Here is an 18,600-nt window from a genome sequence, read left to right as displayed (position 1 = left end):
CACGGCCCGGCGGGACCGCAGCAGCCGCCAGCGCCACGCGGTCTCTCGCCCAGGCCCGGCTGCCCCTTGCTCGCCCCCCGCCCCGTGTCCCGGCTGAGTGAAAAACCTGCCGAGGGCGCTGACCGAAACTCGTCAGAGCAGGGGGCTGGGAATACACGGCTTGTTTTGAGACCTAAGACCTGCCCGACCGTCCCGGGAGCAGGCCTTTAAAGAGAAATTACAGAAAAGAGGAGTTGTTTCTTTTTTTTCTCCCGTGTTCTCAAATTATTACTTTAGTATAAGTTGGGGGAGGGTACAGGATTTTGTACATGGAGACATTCTACTTCTACACAGCACATATTGCAAGACACTGAATATTATATACATACATCAATTGCATCAAAGTATTGTATGCAATCCATAAAACCAGTTGCACACAATCCTTAGTCCATACTAATTTTTTAGTATGATAAAATAACATCATTACAAGTCTTGTATTCTCCTTTTCACACTATACATTTTCTTATAGGCACATATGTATATACAGTGGCCATTTCCATAACCAGCTCTATGTTCCAAAACAGCCCTTCTGAATTAAGAGAGATTCTGGAAAGATCTGTTTGTTGCTGAATTTGACTTCTTCAGTGAAGCTGCAGATGCTGTCTGCAGGGCTAAGTCCGTTAATTCTCCACAGCTCATCCAAACAGCCAAGATGATAGCAATATGAATCCAGCTTTGCTGATGTACTTCAAAAAATATAGTAGCAATTCGTGTCTGTAGGGTCATTCCAAGGTCATTTTGGAAAGAAGTGGAAGCTGGAATTACAGCAGCAGCTTTACTGTCTTTTTAGGACAGCTTAGAGAAAACATACACAAGAAGTTCATAATGATTAAGGATTTTCCAGTTCAGAAAATGAATTTTACTACATGAAAAATGAAGGGGTGAAAATACAAAGCAATTAATCACAAGATACTATTTAAAACAATATTTTCAATATACAGAGCATTTATTCCACTTGACAATTTGGTAAGAGGAAAAGCTAAATTACATTCTGCCAATAACGATGCAGAGAAAATAGCTTTTCTGGTACCTCTCAAACTAGTTTTGTTTTCACACATTCAGGTAGTTTCACAGAATTTTAACTGCTGTCAATAGTGAGCTGAAGTCCACTGATACACAGAGGCATTCGAGATGATCATGTGGAATTAAGTATAAAATATTATTTCTGGTATCTGTCCATCTTCTATTGATGTACCATTGTTGTTACCTGGTGAACTATAAAAGACAAAGCATGTTTTGCTAGCAGTAGGAGATTCGTGGATCACTTTCTTCAAACCTTTTGTTCCATAGTGGGAATCAGGACCCTGAAAAATATCAGAAGAGATTAGCAACTGAATGGAAGTGGGCAGCAAGACCCATAAAATGTTGAAGTTCGAACATTACTGACTCAGGTTATTTTAATAGTATAAAATTGCTGTACCCACATCATTTAAGTTATATACAAAATCACAGGCAACAGAAGCAAATGCACTATGTCTAGATAACAAAGAAAAGTTTCTCTGACAGCTTGATTTTATCCAAGCCCCTCAACTTTCATTTCTGTATAGGGAATTATATTTAAAAGAATATTAAAAGATTTTTGAGAAAACTGAATAAATAAATTTGTCCATAACATTAAGAGAAGACTTTCCTGGAACAATAATTCTTTCCTATATTTCAGCACTAGAATATAAAAAGTGATTAAAAAAACCTTTCAGTTTTCTTGACTCTAGCTAGTCATTAGAATGTCCTTAATAAAAGAAATCAAACAAATTTTGATAAAGAGCTTCCAGATTAAATATTCTAGATAGTGCTTTTGCCCACACAGAACCAGTGACTTCCATAAGGACTCATTCTAACTCTTACATCAAGCCAGAAAGTGGGAAGGCACAAAAGATCCAGTTACAAATTCTGTGCTGTGGCACAGAAAAGGGGTAGCAGTCTTACAAGTTACTGTGGAGTTTAACTACATCCTTCTTTAGCACTAAACTTAAAACAAATTCAAGATCTAGAAGACACTTTCCCATCAGAAGACAGATAAAAGAACAACTCTTGCATCAAAATAGTATTTTCTTCTGTACTGTTAGGCATTCTTACTTTCAACGTTGCACAAGCTGTGTAGCAAACGGTTGGCAAAATCTCTATAGGTTCTTTGAACATAACTCTGAATGTACTGGCTGTTCCATCACAACTAAACCCAGTATCGTTTTGTCCTAGAGTTTGGTTCTTCTCATAATCAATTATCTGTACAAAAACATGAAAATAGTATTTTTAGGTTTACAAGCTTGAGAAAGATTCTTATTGTATGCATATTAGAAGATTACAACCAAACACTTGCCTACTCCACCCAGTTTAATTGCAAGGATAGCGCAATCTCAGAACTGGAAAGTAGGTGTAATTTCCCGATACCATTAGGGTTGACCCAGCAGCATGCCAAACGACGGCTTCTGAGTTTTACACAGGCTGTCCGACCTGTGGGCTAGATTCAGCACTGCTCCAACCAGGTTACAGTCTTTGCTTGGGAGATGAAGAATAAATAGCTCTCAGACCTTCAGCTTCTGACCTTCATATACTACATATAATCCTGTACTTAGATTTGCTGATCTTCGTACACCTACACAGCCCACATGAGGGAAGCATATTTGCTGGCTGTGGCTAATTTAGAAAACAAGTTTTTAGAGATAATATAAGCAGTCAGTGCTAACATTCTTAAAACGAGAACTCGTGCTGCTATGTTTTATAAAATTTACTTCTATTCTAGATTCTGTATAAAAATTACACTCAGACTACATATTAATTCTTTTGCCTTCAATTTTAGTGGCAAATAGCAATCACTAGCTAAGATGTAGTAATAGCAGATACCTCACTTCTCATTTCACAGAATCACAGAATCATCTAGGTTGGAAAGGACCTTGAAGACCATCTAGTCCAACCGTTAACCTAGCACTGACAGTTCCCAACTACACCATATCCCTCAGCGCTAAGTCGACCCTACTCTTAAACACCAGATATCCTGATCCATGCTGCTGAACACCTCTTGCAGAAGCTGGGTATCAGAGCCTTAGAGTAACATGAACACTTCTCATGATAGGATTCTTGTTAGTGCAGTAATCAATTTTAATACCATATCATTTTTAATATTGCACAAATGAGATGAAGCCCTATTCTAGGCAAAACATGCTCTAACTCTTTTTTCCAGCCACAATCAATAGAAATATTAACAATTATAATGCTGCAGTCCTAAGCCCCTTTCACATAAAAGATTTGCAATATACATTATCACTACTTTAGGACAAGTATTAAATGTTTAACTCTCTGGAGCTCTGCTAGTACTGATGCAGGTCCAAGAAGAAAGGCAGAGACACAGGACTTAAATACCTGTCTAAAAAGATTGTGACAAGAAAGTTTCGGATCCATCAGGAATTGGGGATACTTCCAGAATAAAGAGAACCTGTATAACATGGATGGCCTTCATTTGAAACATAAAGGTACATTAGCCTTTCAGTTTGGATTGGGAGCATGTTTTTCAAGTGAATCTCTTGATCATTCCTACTAATATGCTTTGGTTTGCCTTGCAAGTAGTAAATTCTTTTCAGATGAAATAAATACAGTAAACATGCTGAGGAAGCACACCAAATGCTTTCATCTTGGAATTCAGCTGAGAGAATCAAACAAGAGTTAATGCAAAGTAAAAATCCCCAAATATGTACAGGATAGCTGCTAGGTCCTCAGCACCAACTCTTTTGTTCTGAAGATCCAATCTAGTGCATTATGTTACTCATTTACATAAATGTACTGTTTGAGAAAACCAAACTGATGGCACTTCAAATCAATTTGCAAGTGAACTTTTAAACTGAAGAATGTGGAAAAGCCAATAAATTCCTTCAAAACCTCATTTCAGATACATTCTGTTTGGAACATCATAAAAGGAAAGGCACAACATTTTTTTCTTAAGAGACAGACACAAAATTCCTATCCTTAAGTTCAGGATGGTCAGAGAACAGTAATCATCAAATAGGAAACAGAAAACAAATAAACTGATGTTTAAATAGGATGCCCAGAAATGAACCAAAACAGCAGTCTCAGCACATGCTAGAAGTCTACAAAATAAGATAGGGACAATGGAATTCCTGTCCTTAAATGACGTCACAGATTCCTTCTTTCACAAAATTTCCCACATCCCTAATAAATCAGTGTGATGCGATAGTACCAGGTTACAACATACACAGCACAGAGTAAAACCGTGCCAGTCACGGAATGCCAATACCTTGTTAGAAAGCTTAGAATCAAATCAAAACTATTATCAGTAAGAAAGAGAATTCAAATGGACTGAAATTCCATACTTAAAAAGGAAAAAATATAGTACTGGATCAGTATTACTAGAAGACAATCCTGACCACGAAATGCTGAGAGAAATCAAACAGACTAGAAGAGCAGGAAATACAATTTTAGTGGTGTCTTCAATTACCTGCTCAGACTGGGCAAGTGTCATATCAGGACATGAAGCAGGGGTGACATTTTTAGATGCTATCACTGACCATTTCGTGAGCTTGCTAACCAATTGCTCAGTAGGAAGAAACGCAACTCTTGATTTGGTACTGAGTGATGAGCAGGATCAGATTCAAAATTTCATAATGGAAACACTATGTAACAGTGTCCATAATATCCTTAAGAGTCAACACTCCCACGTGAACAACAAAAGCAAATCCACCACAACTGTGCTAAATTTAAAAAGGAGAAAAACGAGGAAGCTTGTTCAAAAGAAGCTAAAAGGAGCAATTAAAATCAAACCCTTATAAGAAGCATTCAGACTACTGAATGACATCACGTGCCCAAGTACAGTATTGGGGCATATCACCTATTAGGAAAGGCTTGAGAAAAGGGGAAAAAACCTGGCATGGCTGATCAGCAAAAGTCTATTACTGGAAAAAACCAAAAAAGGGCATCATAGAGAAATGTGAAGTTGTATCCAGATTAAAATAGAAAGGTTCAAACTGACAGATTAAAATTTTAAAAATACAATCAAGCAGGCCAAAAGAAGCTTTAGGAACAGCTATCCGAAAGTATCAAAACCAATGTTAAATCATTCTTTCAACACAGCAGTAGCAAAAAGCCCTACAGACTCTCTGGTGGGCTAAACAGCATGAAGATATAAAACAAGTAGCAGCAGGATAAGATCTTCATGTAGGAGCCTGGAGAACAGCAATACAAATAAATCGTTTACCAGCAGAAGAAACCAGGGAGATAGTTATGCTGGGACAATGTTTTCAGCAAACCTAAAACTGGAGTAATTTAAGGAAGAAGTTATGGTAACAGTAACATACAACCTTCTGCCTAAGACTGAACCCAGTAGCAAGTAAGATGTCAGTCTTTCCAAAAAGCTCTGGGCAAGGACAAGCCTCTAAGCCCCAATACATGTACCAGGTGAGCTAAGGGTGTAATAAATACCCAGTTGGGTCAGACAAATGGTCCAATATGGTCCGACAGTGGCAAGAGAAGATGTTGCTGAGGATTAGCACACAGGTCTGGGCTCTGCTGTCCATTCCCCCAGCATCCAAAACTGTTCTACTAGGGGTGCTACGGTGCACATGCCCCTTCTGATTCTTCTGGAATCTTCTAATGGATCTGCTATTGATGAATGAGCATGTTCAAATACCAAATTTAAAACAGGGTATCTGCTTCATGTGGCAGTATGCTTAGTATCCTCTGCATTGAAAAAATACTCTTACTGTTTTGATCTTCTGCTAGTATCAGTAAAAGTCTCCTAGTTCTACTATTCTGGGGTTTGGTGATTAACAAACAGTTCTGGATTTACCTTATGCATTGCCCTCATGATTTTAGAAGCACTGCCCACACATCCCCATAGCCTTCCTCCCTACAGACTGAAGAGTCCTAGCCTTTCTGGTCTCTTCCATAAAGCAGCAGCTCTATCCCCTTAATTGTTTTAATTACCCTCCTCTTTATCTTCTAATTCTACTGTGTGGGATTGAGAACTGCACACAATACTCAAGATGTGGGTACACCTGGCTTTCATACAGCATCACAATGTCACCTTTTATCTTGTTTTCAGTATCTTCCTGATGACATAGTGGGCTTTTTTAGCAGTCACTTACATGTGTCACTGATTTCAGAGAGCTGTTGATGACAAATCCAAGATCTCTTTCCTGAATTACTAGAAACTTTAATAAAGGACAGACTCTGTGCACAACTGAACAGATGATAAAGCTATGAAATTCCTCTGCAGAAAGCTTACAGGAATTCAAGGTTAGACCAGGTAAGTATCCTGAAGAAAGATTCACCAGGAGCTACTAAACAGAGAAACCAAATCGGTCGTGGGAAACACCTATACTGAAAATGACTGAAAGACAGGAGAATACAGCAGAAAGGGAGAAGAGTTTCATATTGTTCTTACTTTTCCCTAGTCATCTGCTTATGACCACTGCTGGGGACAAAACACAGGTTAGATAGATTCCTGACCTATCAATTGCTCCTAACCAAATATACACCAAACCTTTTGCAAGTGCTGCAAGTGTAGTTTCTGCGCAAGCCTGTTTAAAGAGAATATACAGTACCTGTATATTAACTTGATAGTCTGTGGGTCCATGAATAGATCCATATAATCCAAATCCCACTATGGAAATTCTTCTGTTAACTGTGAACCTAGTAAAACAACAAGCCAAGAAAGGAATTTAAACAACTCTGATACGTGTGTTACCTTATTCCTAGTCAAATAGGAAAAAGACTCCCATGGAAGAGTAGTGAAGTAAATTGAAAATGACTTTTTTTTTTTTCAATAACACTTTCTATTTAGATTTCAGTAGTAAGAAAAATGCTATGTAAGGTATCACCTTTATAGGTTAAAGCTTTGCTAAGCCCCCCAAGATATTCAGTATCACTAAACAAAACATCGCCAGATTCTTTTCAACATCTCCAAAATAAAATCAGATCAAGACTTGGTATTTTAAAAAGGAATATGCAGCTAACAACCAATCACTCTAGAATGCACGCAATTGTCCTGAACTTTGTTCTTTACTACTCTGTTTTATGTGCACAACAGTCTAAGTTATTTTTAAAAAAGGGAAAGATTACACCTACCCAAACAGAACCAGCATGTTTGTTACTGTATCTTATGCCAAAAAGTTAAAGTTGAGTAATACCATCCCTTTCTTCCCACACTTCTCTGTCTCTCCTACAAACTGTTTCAAAAGCCATACCTAATCCGATCACTTGTTCCACTGTAGCCCCAGCGACTCTCCACTTGCTGGAACCTGTTAATGCTGCATTCTTTTCCTCTAAGGCAACATCTTGGTCGGTCAATATAATCTACTTTAGGTTTAGGATTGACAGTAAAATGCAGAAAGAGATTTACTACTTCCCGATCTGACAAGATTCCAGACTGAGCAGGGCCTGTGAAAAGAAAAAACTTCTAAGATGATTCGAAGAATTACTCCAACTGTTGTATTCGAACCACATATATTTGCAAACTGAAGATGTCAATAATATTTTCCAATGGCCAGAACATATTCTGCAGAATGTTTTCCTTTAATTTCTGCATCACAACCTTTATTGTATGATATTAATAACAGAATAGTGTGTTAAACATAAACTCTAAACACTTACAGGTGAACAGTGCAGAGATATGGTCTAACAGTAAGACAAAGAACCCCAAAACTCACCTGCTGCAAACTCTTCAATAGTCATTAATGGAAAACGGATTAAGGAAAGAGCTCTTCCAAGGACTTTTTGTTTGTTTCCAAATGTCACAGGCAGTTGTTGTCTTTGACATTCTGCTTCTGCCCAGCGAACAACAGCTCCAAAGAGTCTACTTTCTCGAATACTAAGGGTATCTCTTTCTAGAACTGCACATAATGTGTCTAAATTAAAAACAGTTAACAGATTTATATCAGTTTTCAGCCACACCAGTAACAGTGTTACACATTAAGTAAACTTAACTTGTTAAGTAAACACTAAGAACATTCATAGTAAGACATCAAAGATAAGACAACTTAATATATGTATGAAGAAATGTCCCAGTGGTGTATAGACTCCAAACTAAAAAAGTAATTTTCCTGTTACGAAGACAGCATATGAACTTTCTTCTGGATTCCCAAGAGTGTGACTATATATAATGTATGTAGTGACAACCAATATCCTTAAGAGTTTCCATGGCTAGGGCAGGATTAAATTGGAAGTGACCAAGTGGTGAATGCACACTACTAAAAAACCAAGTTATTCATGATGACATTGTCATATTCTCATCCAAACAGCCACCTGCCAATCCGGATCAACTATAGACACAAGCAGCAGTGGTGCACGCAAAACCAGTTTAAAGATACATGAAAGTCGTCTTAAACATTGAAGTATTTGCCACCCACAAAGCTCGAAGGTGGAACACAGGATGTGAGGCTAGGTACTCTCATGTGCTTTAGAAAAGCAAGTTTTCCTGTATTTCTTACTTGTTCTGGCATTTTATGAATAACAGGTATGTAAAAATTCTCAGTTCATCACAGAACACAAGCCTGAAAACAAATGTGTTTTCATATTCTGAATCTTCTGTCTTCCTTGGGAATTTTTATATGCCCTGAATTTAAGCACAGCATGTTTGTGGTCATAGAAAATATCATATTGGAAAGTCAAAACAGATTGGGACTTATCAAGAGCAGAGATGAGCACTCGCAGTCTGGGCACAAATCCCACTGAACATGAGTTAACAATGACTTTACAATTTTTTTAAGCAGCTGGAACGCCTTCCCTCAGTCTGAGTTTTCACACAGTCTAGCTGAATTGGAGTAAAATCATAGACACATATAGTAGCAATGAAACTAAGCAAGAAAATTTACAACTGCTAGCTTTTCATAAAAGATGAAACAAAGAAACCAGAAGTTTACATATTTATTTTTTAAACAGATTTCATAAATTGTACCTGATCTGCACAACTCTGAATAGAGAAGCGCCATGTGGCAACAAAACAGTGTAATTCCTGTTACATGCAAAAAGGAGGTGTGGATCCCCCAGGGATGAGCCACAACACTGAGCAAGTGAAAGCTTTGGCTTTAATGAAAGCCAAAAGTGTGACCGTGGTGGGAGCCCTGCTGGGACACTGACACCAATCAAATGGGGACCCAATGCAGTGGAACCCTGCTTGAGAGTGAAGCACTGCAGGGGTGGATAATAAATCGTGCGCTGATTAACATATCATACATATGCAATGTCCTGTTTTGCTCATTAGCAAACTTGCTGATGTAATACAGGTACTGTCATCCGAATTCTGAGATCCACAGCTGGCCGTTGCGTTGGCGTCTGTGCAAAGGTGGGTGCAGATGAGGGGGAAAGCGAACGACCCCAGGTTACCGTGACAAGGGGATAAGATGTGCTTGAGACTCTACCCACTCAGACGTGGGAGGCGAACTATCCTGAGTCAGTGTAACAAAGCCTTCTCATGCCCTACAATTCCCTTCAGAAGTTTAATGCTTAGGACACACAAAATTACTCACCTATATCAATATCAGTAAAGCCTTCTGCACTTATTGCATCCATAGTACTTTTGTCTATTGTGTCAAGACAAAGACTAGCAAGCTGAGGTTCATCAAACAAACGAGCCTATAAAGGTAGAGAAATACATCTTAAGCATAAAGTTGACAAACCACTAATCTTAAAAAGCAAGTATTTTTACTCTAGTATAGATCCAAATTAAAATAGGTTGATTTGTCTAAGTACTCTGTTTGTACCTTAAAGAGCACTTAAATTCTCAAAGGAGTACATAATTAACGAGAATTCACTAAATGCAATATAATTTTTAAAAAGTACACATAAAATCCAATATAGTGAACTGAAGCACAGTCTTAACAAAAAAACAATTAAGAGATTCATGCAAATACACTGTAGGATAAACTGGCTCCATCTGAAATGTCTAGTCCATTGCATATTTAAAAAAAAAAAAAAGAAAAAAAGGGAAAAAAAGCCTTTCCTCCACATTAATAAGAAGCTAAGTCTTTAAAAATGCTAGCAGAGCAACAAGACATTTTCATACATAAATTAGACTATGTGACAGCAAACCTACTGTGATGTAATATTTAGTAATTTTCCTCCAAATACTGATTTTCCTAGTGAATCAAAACTAAGCTTAAATTTACCTACTTGAGTAAGCAGCATAAAGGCATTATCTGCTCGGAGGTGCTTTGTTAGAAAATCCACACAATGTGCTTCCAGGGCTGGGACTGCATACTTTTTAGCAGTGTATAAAGTAGTCATGACTGTTTCTGGACCAATTTGAACTTCATCAGAATAAAGAAACCTAGAAATCAATACACAAATACAGATCATAAAAACGTATCTTGAGGGGGGCAGTCAAGCACAACACAACAGTCTCTTTGCATTTAGAAAATAGGTCAAAGATCTGCACTGTGAACATGCAACAGTTGACCACGTTAGAATTTTTACAAATTAATAAGCTAGTTAAAGGGTTGAAGAAAGAATATTACGTTAACCTAATGGCATACATTTGTTTTAAATATGCATTACTCCCTATGACTGATCTGGCTGTACTAGTTATACATAGCTACTGAACTGTAAACAACAGCTGAGCTGCAGAATTACTTAATATACGAATGCACACTCTAAAGAGCTGTATTTCTAAGTATCAATACATAGCCCTCTGTGGCTCTATTACTGAACTTAATTTACTGACACGTCACACTCGCTTCCCTACCATGAGGGAAACAGTGTCAAGGACTTATACTGTGGTAACATCTTATGTCAAAGTTACCATTCTGTAGTGTTCAGAGGAGAGGAAAGGAAGTAACATTCTAGCAGGTGACCTTGACTCTTCTATTCCTGCCACAGCAAAAGGCTCTGGCTTGTCTCCACTGTTTGAGGCTAGATGATTGGTTGAGATTTTAGCATAAGCTGTGAACCAAAAGATAGAAGCCTCCACCAAAACCAGGAACAAAACCTGTTTCCTGAGCAGTTGTTATCTGAGACCATACAAGATAAGATTTATTTTAAGGTTCTGTACCTTTTCTTACAGGTGACATTGAAGATAATCTTAGCAATATTTCATCAGTCTTTCAGATAATAATCAAGAATAGCCTGTGACTTAGAAAAATACATTTGTCCTCAATATACAGGTGATTAAACATAATAAACCAGGGCACATTAGCAAATGCAGGAATTCCACAATGAAGACCAAGTCTTTCCTTTACATTTCTTAATATTTTTTTGTTCAGAACCTCTGGAGATGAATGGCAAGCAATGCGTAGAGATGGAAGGCATGTTTAGAAGGGTTTTTAAATGTAACAATAAGCAGTTTGCATTTAACAGAAGAAACTTGTGAAAGTAATGGACTTAAACTTCTTCGCAACGTAGGGAGATCTAGTAATAGAAACCTAGAATTAAAGTTTCAACTAAAGCTCTTAGCTGTTTATATTTCTTATATTCCAAGAAAACTAATTCTTGGTAATCGCTAAGACAACTAAATATGGTATTCAACACTAAATTTGCTGTTGCTTACCAATGGGTACAAATTTACCATTACAATACTCCAACTTATTCAAACAGCCAGCTTTCACATCACTTAGGGAATGTGAATGATGCTCTAGATTAATTCTTCTAACTGGATTTACATCAAACAGCTTTTAGAAAGAATGACTTTAATTAAATGCTACCTTTTTTTTTTTTTTTAGTAGAAGTTTCATACTTTTCATTTAGAACTGAGTTATGAAAGCTATAAACTATTATCTGTTGATGAAAATGACGGGCTGACTTGCCAGTCACAATCACTGACAAAATTATGTTTAAGAAACTAAGATCTCATTGGTAAGTTTTGTATACCAAATTGACAAGTAGATCATTAAAGCACTAGAATAGTGCATTTAGATTTTGGTTTTAAGATTTAAAAAAATCTGTTTAAAATGCCCTAACCTTCTTTGTATGACTTTATAGGAGCTTGGAGTCCAAATTACATAAAAACTGAAAATTAACAGGCTGTAAAAAAAGCAGCATTACCACACAAACTACATTATAAATTTTACCTAACCCTAAAAAAAAAAAAAAAAATCACCAAGTTGGTTTTGGAACATGATTTTGATTTTATACCTTAAGTGTGTCAAATCTGAAGCCAATGAACTGACACACCAGAGGAGCTCCATTAGGCTTGTGGTTCACTTTCTACTACACCTTCTTAAGAATTAGGGTGCAGTTTCAAACTGCACTTTTCTGACCCTTGCTTTCACAGGAATTTTGCAGGCTTTTTCCTCATATGATCAAAAACTAATTACAGGCCCAAATGACAGGAATTCAAATGTGGCAACAGTGCATATACATGCAGGTTTTTCATTCATGTGAGATCTAGGAGTTACAGGATGCTTTTTCATCCCATGAAGGACACACTTGAGGCTCTATGCTCCAATCCCTCCCCTGCCGTATGGCTGGATATGCAGTAAGAGACACTCCCCAACTTAAAGTGTGTCAATGACAAACTAACAGGACTTTAAGCAATTAAAGTTCTGACCACTAAAATTTGCACAGTTTCTCAACCAGTAACTAAAACATCAGTGTGTTATCAACACTATTTTCAGCACAGATCCAAAATGTAGCTCCACACAAGCTACTATGAAGAATTTCTCTATCCCGGGCAAACCCAGTACATTCTCCATCCCTTACTGCATACCATTTACATCATTCAGGTCCCACACCATCACAACACATCCTCATTGACCTCCCCATTGAGTTCATTTGGTCTATGACTTTGGGCTCCATCTGTTATGGCATTCACTCAGGACAGGAGAGGTGGTGTGTTGCATGGAGTTACTGACCCCATCTGTTTCTAGGCATTGATCACCACTGGGCATAACAACTCGTAGTTACAGAACATCTGATATAGTTACATACTTTGAAACTAAGGAAACTCAGGACAAGGAGTGTCCAAATACATCAAGAAAGTCACATGGTCAGTTTTTTGTGTTTAATATTTCAAGTTTTTAACAATGCTAATACTATTCTGGAATTTTCAAAGCCAAACTGTAGTCTTTTGCAAATACTAAAAAGTGTGAATTTGTGAAGTTAAAAGGTAGCTGCAAAAACTATGAAAAATGGTAATAAAGTACACTGCTCTAGGATGTTGTATAATCTTATTTCCCTTAAGTATACAGATGGATGATCATGATGCATTCACCTACTCATAAGAGAGGAACTCCAGGTGTGTCTTCCCTCTAAAAATCCCTCTGCTCATGTGCCAAGAGCTCTGTCTCTGTGTTAACTCTCCCATTTGGGGCATGCCTGAACTAGCACACCTTTATGTTGATACCACTGTTTCTCCTCCACTTAATTCAGTGGGGCTCAAGATCACTTATCCTTCCCCCTTGCCTTTTTCCCTCTTCGCCTCCCTTTGAGATCCTTACAGAAACAACCTGCTCTCTAGATACTGACTAATGGTGTTGTCATCCAGGATGGGGGGTGTGTCCATATGTGCGCAGTGCACTTTCAGTGACCAGAACAATTTTTCCAAGTGACCACTCGATCATTCACTTCACATAAGCCTCTCATACATTTTATGCCACTTTTCTTTACCCTCCAGTTCACACTTCCTTCTCCCCTAGCCTTAGTATGGTCCCAACAGCTGAAATATTTTCACCATTCTAAAAGCACACAGGAATCTTTTTCCAGTTAGTCATGATTACCCCTTTATTTACTGCTTGCCAAAGTCCTCTGCAAAGACATTTGGAAGACGGACTGCTAAATTTGTTCCATGTCGTCACTTTCCTTTATACTGTGATCAAAGGACAAGTTAAATTACTGTAAAACGTGAATGAAATTTTAAAAAATCTTATTAAAAACAACAAAATGAAACCCTAAAGCAGAATCCTGCTGAGACAACTTTAATCTTCTTGATCACCGCTATTCAATTTGTACAGTTAGAAACATACCAAAAAAACCCTGTTTAATTGGGAGACAGATTCAAACTTTGTGACCTTGATATTATTTCATCTCTTAAGGATTTATCTGTCAAACTACTGAAGTAGTCAGCTGCTTTTAAAAAACTCCGCTGTCTCATGTCTGAAAACTTTGCAGGCAAGAGGAATACTGGCTGATGAGCCAAAGCACACACCACAGACATTTCTAAGCCTTTGAGCTTGGCCAGTTGTTTTCTAAGAAAGTTCTCTCCACTTCTCCAGCCAGTTTTAAAAGTCTCCCCTTTTCCTGTCTTTACAGGTAAGATTTTAGCCCACAGACAACGAGGCCTATCCAACTTTCAAGGGGAAAAAAGAAATCCTGAAATGCATGACTGGAATTACAGTGGTACCATCAATTAAAGTTTCATTTAATTATTTATAAATACTTTAACTCTATGAATTTATTATTTTAGAGTCCCCTGTTAGAAAAAAGTAGCAACTGTAGCCAATTTTAAATTGTGTATGACTATATCCAAAATAAAAATAAAAAAAACAGACATCACATTAACTTGGTGACTATCAGATGTTTAAATTGTTCAATTTCTAACTACTTTTTTATTTCCCATAAACATAATTCTTGAACTACCATCTATTTTGTGACAAAACACTAACACTGATGAAAGTTTACATCACAGAACAGATAAATTACACTCAGTCTTATGGGACAGATAGAGATGGAATTAATTTTTTAAGAGAATCAGAAAAATTTTCATCAAAAAATCTTTTTGTTTGGCTTTAATTTAAAAGTAGCATTTGTCAGTAGATCTTTATGAAACACATCAACTACAGATAGGACCTAACAAACCCCACAAGTAAATAAAATGGAAATGAGCAGCGGAACATTAAATAATTAGTGAATTACCCCTAAAAGTTTTTGCATCACTTAAACGGTTCCTCTACCTTGATGTTCATTTGCTATGTGTATTAATTTCTAGCCAATACACCTCAAATTGGTCTTTGCAAAGATTAAAGAAAGGCAACCATCATTATCTGACCATTTTACTAGTGATTAGATGAAAGAGGCCAACAGTGCAAGGTATAATTCTCACCTCTTCTGGTCAACACGGGGAAAAAACCCAGGTTCTCTCATAGTTGGTATACTTTAAAAACAGTGTATATAAGCACGGAATACAACCATGGAACATGTATACAAGTCCAGTAGTGGTCTGTATTATAGAAGTTCTCCTTAGGTATGTTTTTAACAAGGTGTTGCAATGTATATTTATTCCAATATAAGCTCAAAACACACATATAGTTTGGAAGAATGTCCTACAAAGCTGCCATGTATTTAATACCAAAAGAAGACATCAAACCTGAGATGTTTCAACAGTTCATCAGTTTGGTGATATTTAGACAAGACACACATATAATCAGTGTCCTTATGTAAGTCCCCTGCCATTATGTACTAGCAGTTCTACCAACACAAGATGGCTTTTGTTTGCTTCCAACATCTCTTCATTCACTTCTACGGTTTTCAAATACCATCCTGCTTATCATTACTCAGAACTCTCCTGTTTCCATGTTTGTATTTTTATCCAGACAAGCTTCTATTCAGTTTTCACTGTCCAGTGTTTTTTCCACATATATAGAGAGAAACATATCTATTTGCAGAGCCATTTACTTTTAACCTTTGAAACCATTTTTCTTGAAAGACACTTCCCACTATCTCCCACTCTTCTACACACTCTTCACCTTGCCACTCCCTCTTTGCTAAGCATCCACAAAATAAATACAGTTCCTTTGCTAATGGCAACAGAGAGACATTGCTGCTGCATGGTGGTTTGTTGTTTTCTGGGTTTTCTTTTTCGAAATCAGTTGCTGCAACTCCTGTGTCCATGATTACAAAATCTTCTCCTCACTGTTCTTATCTGTCAGGCCTCAAAATGAAGAGAAAGTTGCTAAGGTTTTGGAGCTTTTCCCATTACAGAATGCTTTGACACACTATATACTTATCTCCAGGCAATAATATCACTTGTTTCCCAAATGTTCATTACAGGAATCTGTTTCACATATTTTACAGAGGTTTTGCCTAGGAGAGGAGTTTCTTTGAGAAAAACCTTAAGGTTAAGCAGTTTGGTCATATTACCACACCACAGCCTGATGCACAAAGAAACTACCAGTAATTGTTTCTATGAACACCATATATTTACCACTACACTGAGTAAAAAGAAATGGTAGATAAACTCATCAGTTTTGTGAGCATGAGAAGTAGCAGATCCTATTCTGCCAGAATTAGGAATCACTAACCCATTTTACATCCTTTTTGCCATCACTGCACTCATGGTACCACTGGGGTGGGTTGTGTGTAAAAAACAGTTAGTTACTGCCTTCTCCTGCATGTCCACTCTCCACCCAAAAGTATCTGAAATAAGGGTGATTACAATGGGTATTACTCTGGTAAAAAGACACAATTTATTACCACTGCTGAAAAAGAAAAGTGAACAGTAAGATGAATAAAATTTCAAAGTAAGTATCAAATGAAATTAAAAGCTTGGTACAACAGTCTCTGTCCTTTCTTAACCATTATCAGAAGGTGGATGGATAGTTGCACCACTCAGAGGAACCACTAAGTCCCAGCACCTTACTTAACAAAAACCGGAATCAAAGAGCCAAACCAGACACCCACCACTATCAAAGTACTTTTCTGAATGGACAATTAGTTGCCCCAAAATTAGGGCACTTCTCTTGGGAAAAGGATGCAGGGGAAAGAGCAAGAAGGAACCAAAATGTGTTCGCTGGGCGGTTTGACCTTGCGTGCCAGCCCAGAAGGTGGTTACGCGTTTTCTCTGCATCTCCCTCCACGGACACGCACACGGCGGCCGGGGGAAAGGAAGGGAGGGCTCTTCGGGGACAGGAGCGGCCACCGAGCGAGGCAATTACAGCAGCGGCCGAGCGGGCCCCCCTCAGCTCAGCCCGGCCCGGCCCGGCGGGCTGCTGCGCGGTGCCCCCGGCCCAGGAGCCCCCACCGTGCCCGGGGCCGCCCGCCTCCGCCCCGCCGCGGCCTGACCTCAGGAGCGCCAGGAAGGCGGCGGGCTCCACGTCGGGCAGCTCGATCTCGGCCGAGGTGGTGGCCATGCCGCCGTTAAACATCGCGTCGAAGACGGCGCTGCCGGCCGCCAAGACGAAGCGGTGGGCGGGGATGCGCTGCTGGCCAGGCCCGGGGGGGGCGCCCCCGCCGCCGCCGCGGGGGCTGCCCTTGCCCACCACGAAGTGCACGTCGCTGAGGAGCTCGTTGGAGAAGAGGAAGGCGAAGCGCTCCCGCAGCGAGCCCTTGGTGGCCTGCCAGTTGTACAGCGGCTCCCGCTGCAGCACCGCGCCGGCCTCCGCGGCGGCGGCGGCGGCAACAGCGGCGGTGGCGGCGGGCGTCTCCACGGGCGCACCCGAGCCGCCGCCGGCGGCCGCCATCGCCGCCCTGAGGGGCCGGGCCGGGCCGGGCCGGGCCGCTCCGTCCGCCGGCGGCACGCGAGTCCCCGCCGCGCGCCCCGACGTCAGCCGCTCGCCGCCCCTGCGCCGCGCATGCGCCACCGCCCCGCGCAGCCTCGCGGCGGAGCCGCAGCCGCCGGTGTGCCCGGGGCGCAGGGCCGCGCGGGCGGCTGAGGGGGAGCGCGGGCGGGAGGCCGCGGCGGTGAGGAACGCGGTTTTCCAGGCGTCGGCCGCGTCCTCTAGGCCGTGTTTTGAATGTGTCGCTTGTTAGTTTTAGAAAGGCGTCTGACAGCCGCGTGTGCAGCGGGAATGCGCTTCCAGAGCCTCGAAGAGGGTAAAAACAGACATGCAAAGCACAGAGCACCACAACGCTCACGGAAATTTATATCGTTACATGTGGGAATGAAGAAATCTTGCAGCTATTCTGTTTAGGCACGTGAAATGCAAATTAATTTTTATGATACCAGATTCTTCATAATGGGCAAAACAAGGATTGATCACCTATTTTAACTGTTTCTGAAATAATGTCGAAACATTGACTTAGCACGTATACCTTACATTTCTTATACAAAAAAAAAATCCATTTACAAGCTATCTCGACATTTTGTGGTTTTAATCAACTGAGGAGGAAAACGCAGTAGCTATCAAATTTAACGCCCTTGGACCTGGAATGTAAGGTGGTGAGTTAATTTGGCAGATTTTGACAAGCAAAGTAGGGTCATTTTTAGTGTACTGTCTTGGTGGCTTTTGGGAAACAAAGGGGAAATTTTAAAAAAGGTATGTTTGCGTTTTCACAGTGCTGTCAAACCAGACGCTGTCAGCTGAAAAATACGGTGGATCATTTTGCCATCTACTGGAGTTTTGCAGTAAATACAACAGCAATTTAAATTATGGAGCTGAAGGCTATTTATCACAGCTCCTGACTTGTCAGCATTTATGGAAGCGTGTGGCTAAAAGAGGAATAGAATATGTCACCACTCTGCATTTAGGTTTATAATTAGGACAAAACGGAGACCAAGCGAATGTGGTCCATTTCGCAGAACAAGTTTTAGAGAACCTTAGGCAAGATGGAAGCAATTTCAGCAGGGTAAACTACAGTGGGAAAGGGCACAAGAAGACATAGTATACCAACCAGAAAGCAGCAAGTAGCTTTGCACAGAGGCTATATTTAAAAATAAAATCATACTGCTGACTTAGAAGAATGAAGCTA

At 39.5% G+C, this 18,600-nt stretch overlaps 1 protein-coding gene across 1 annotated transcript; it reads right to left on the bottom strand.

The window, feature by feature from the left end:
- Window positions 1-233: 233 nt before the first annotated feature.
- Window positions 234-17,406, bottom strand: BTBD1 (BTB domain containing 1). The gene is made up of 8 exons (XM_074880844.1): window positions 16,975-17,406; window positions 10,156-10,312; window positions 9,513-9,618; window positions 7,695-7,892; window positions 7,233-7,425; window positions 6,591-6,678; window positions 2,116-2,262; window positions 234-1,343 (listed from the first exon to the last, which is right to left on the bottom strand). The coding sequence occupies exons 1-8, from the start codon at window positions 17,370-17,372 to the stop codon at window positions 1,185-1,187; spliced, it is 1,446 nt and encodes a 481-aa protein (XP_074736945.1). The 5' UTR covers window positions 17,373-17,406; the 3' UTR covers window positions 234-1,184.
- Window positions 17,407-18,600: the final 1,194 nt, after the last annotated feature.

This window comes from Strix uralensis, chromosome 11 (genome assembly GCF_047716275.1).
Source record: "Strix uralensis isolate ZFMK-TIS-50842 chromosome 11, bStrUra1, whole genome shotgun sequence".
Classification (NCBI taxonomy): domain Eukaryota; kingdom Metazoa; phylum Chordata; class Aves; order Strigiformes; family Strigidae; genus Strix; species Strix uralensis.
This window is presented reverse-complemented; position numbering and strand designations above follow the sequence as displayed.

What these genes read in the sequence shown, in the direction of transcription:
- BTBD1 (XM_074880844.1), bottom strand. Translation starts at nt 17,372, where the DNA reads ATGGCGGCCGCCGGCGGCGGCTCGGGTGCGCCCGTGGAGACGCCCGCC. An exon ending in TATTGAAGAGTTTGCAGCAG is followed by an intron (nt 7,426 to 7,694) that starts GTGAGTTTTGGG and finishes TTCTTTTCACAG; the next exon opens with GCCCTGCTCAGTCTGGAATC. An exon ending in CAGCTTGTGCAACGTTGAAA is followed by an intron (nt 1,344 to 2,115) that starts GTAAGAATGCCT and finishes GATATTTTTCAG; the next exon opens with GGTCCTGATTCCCACTATGG.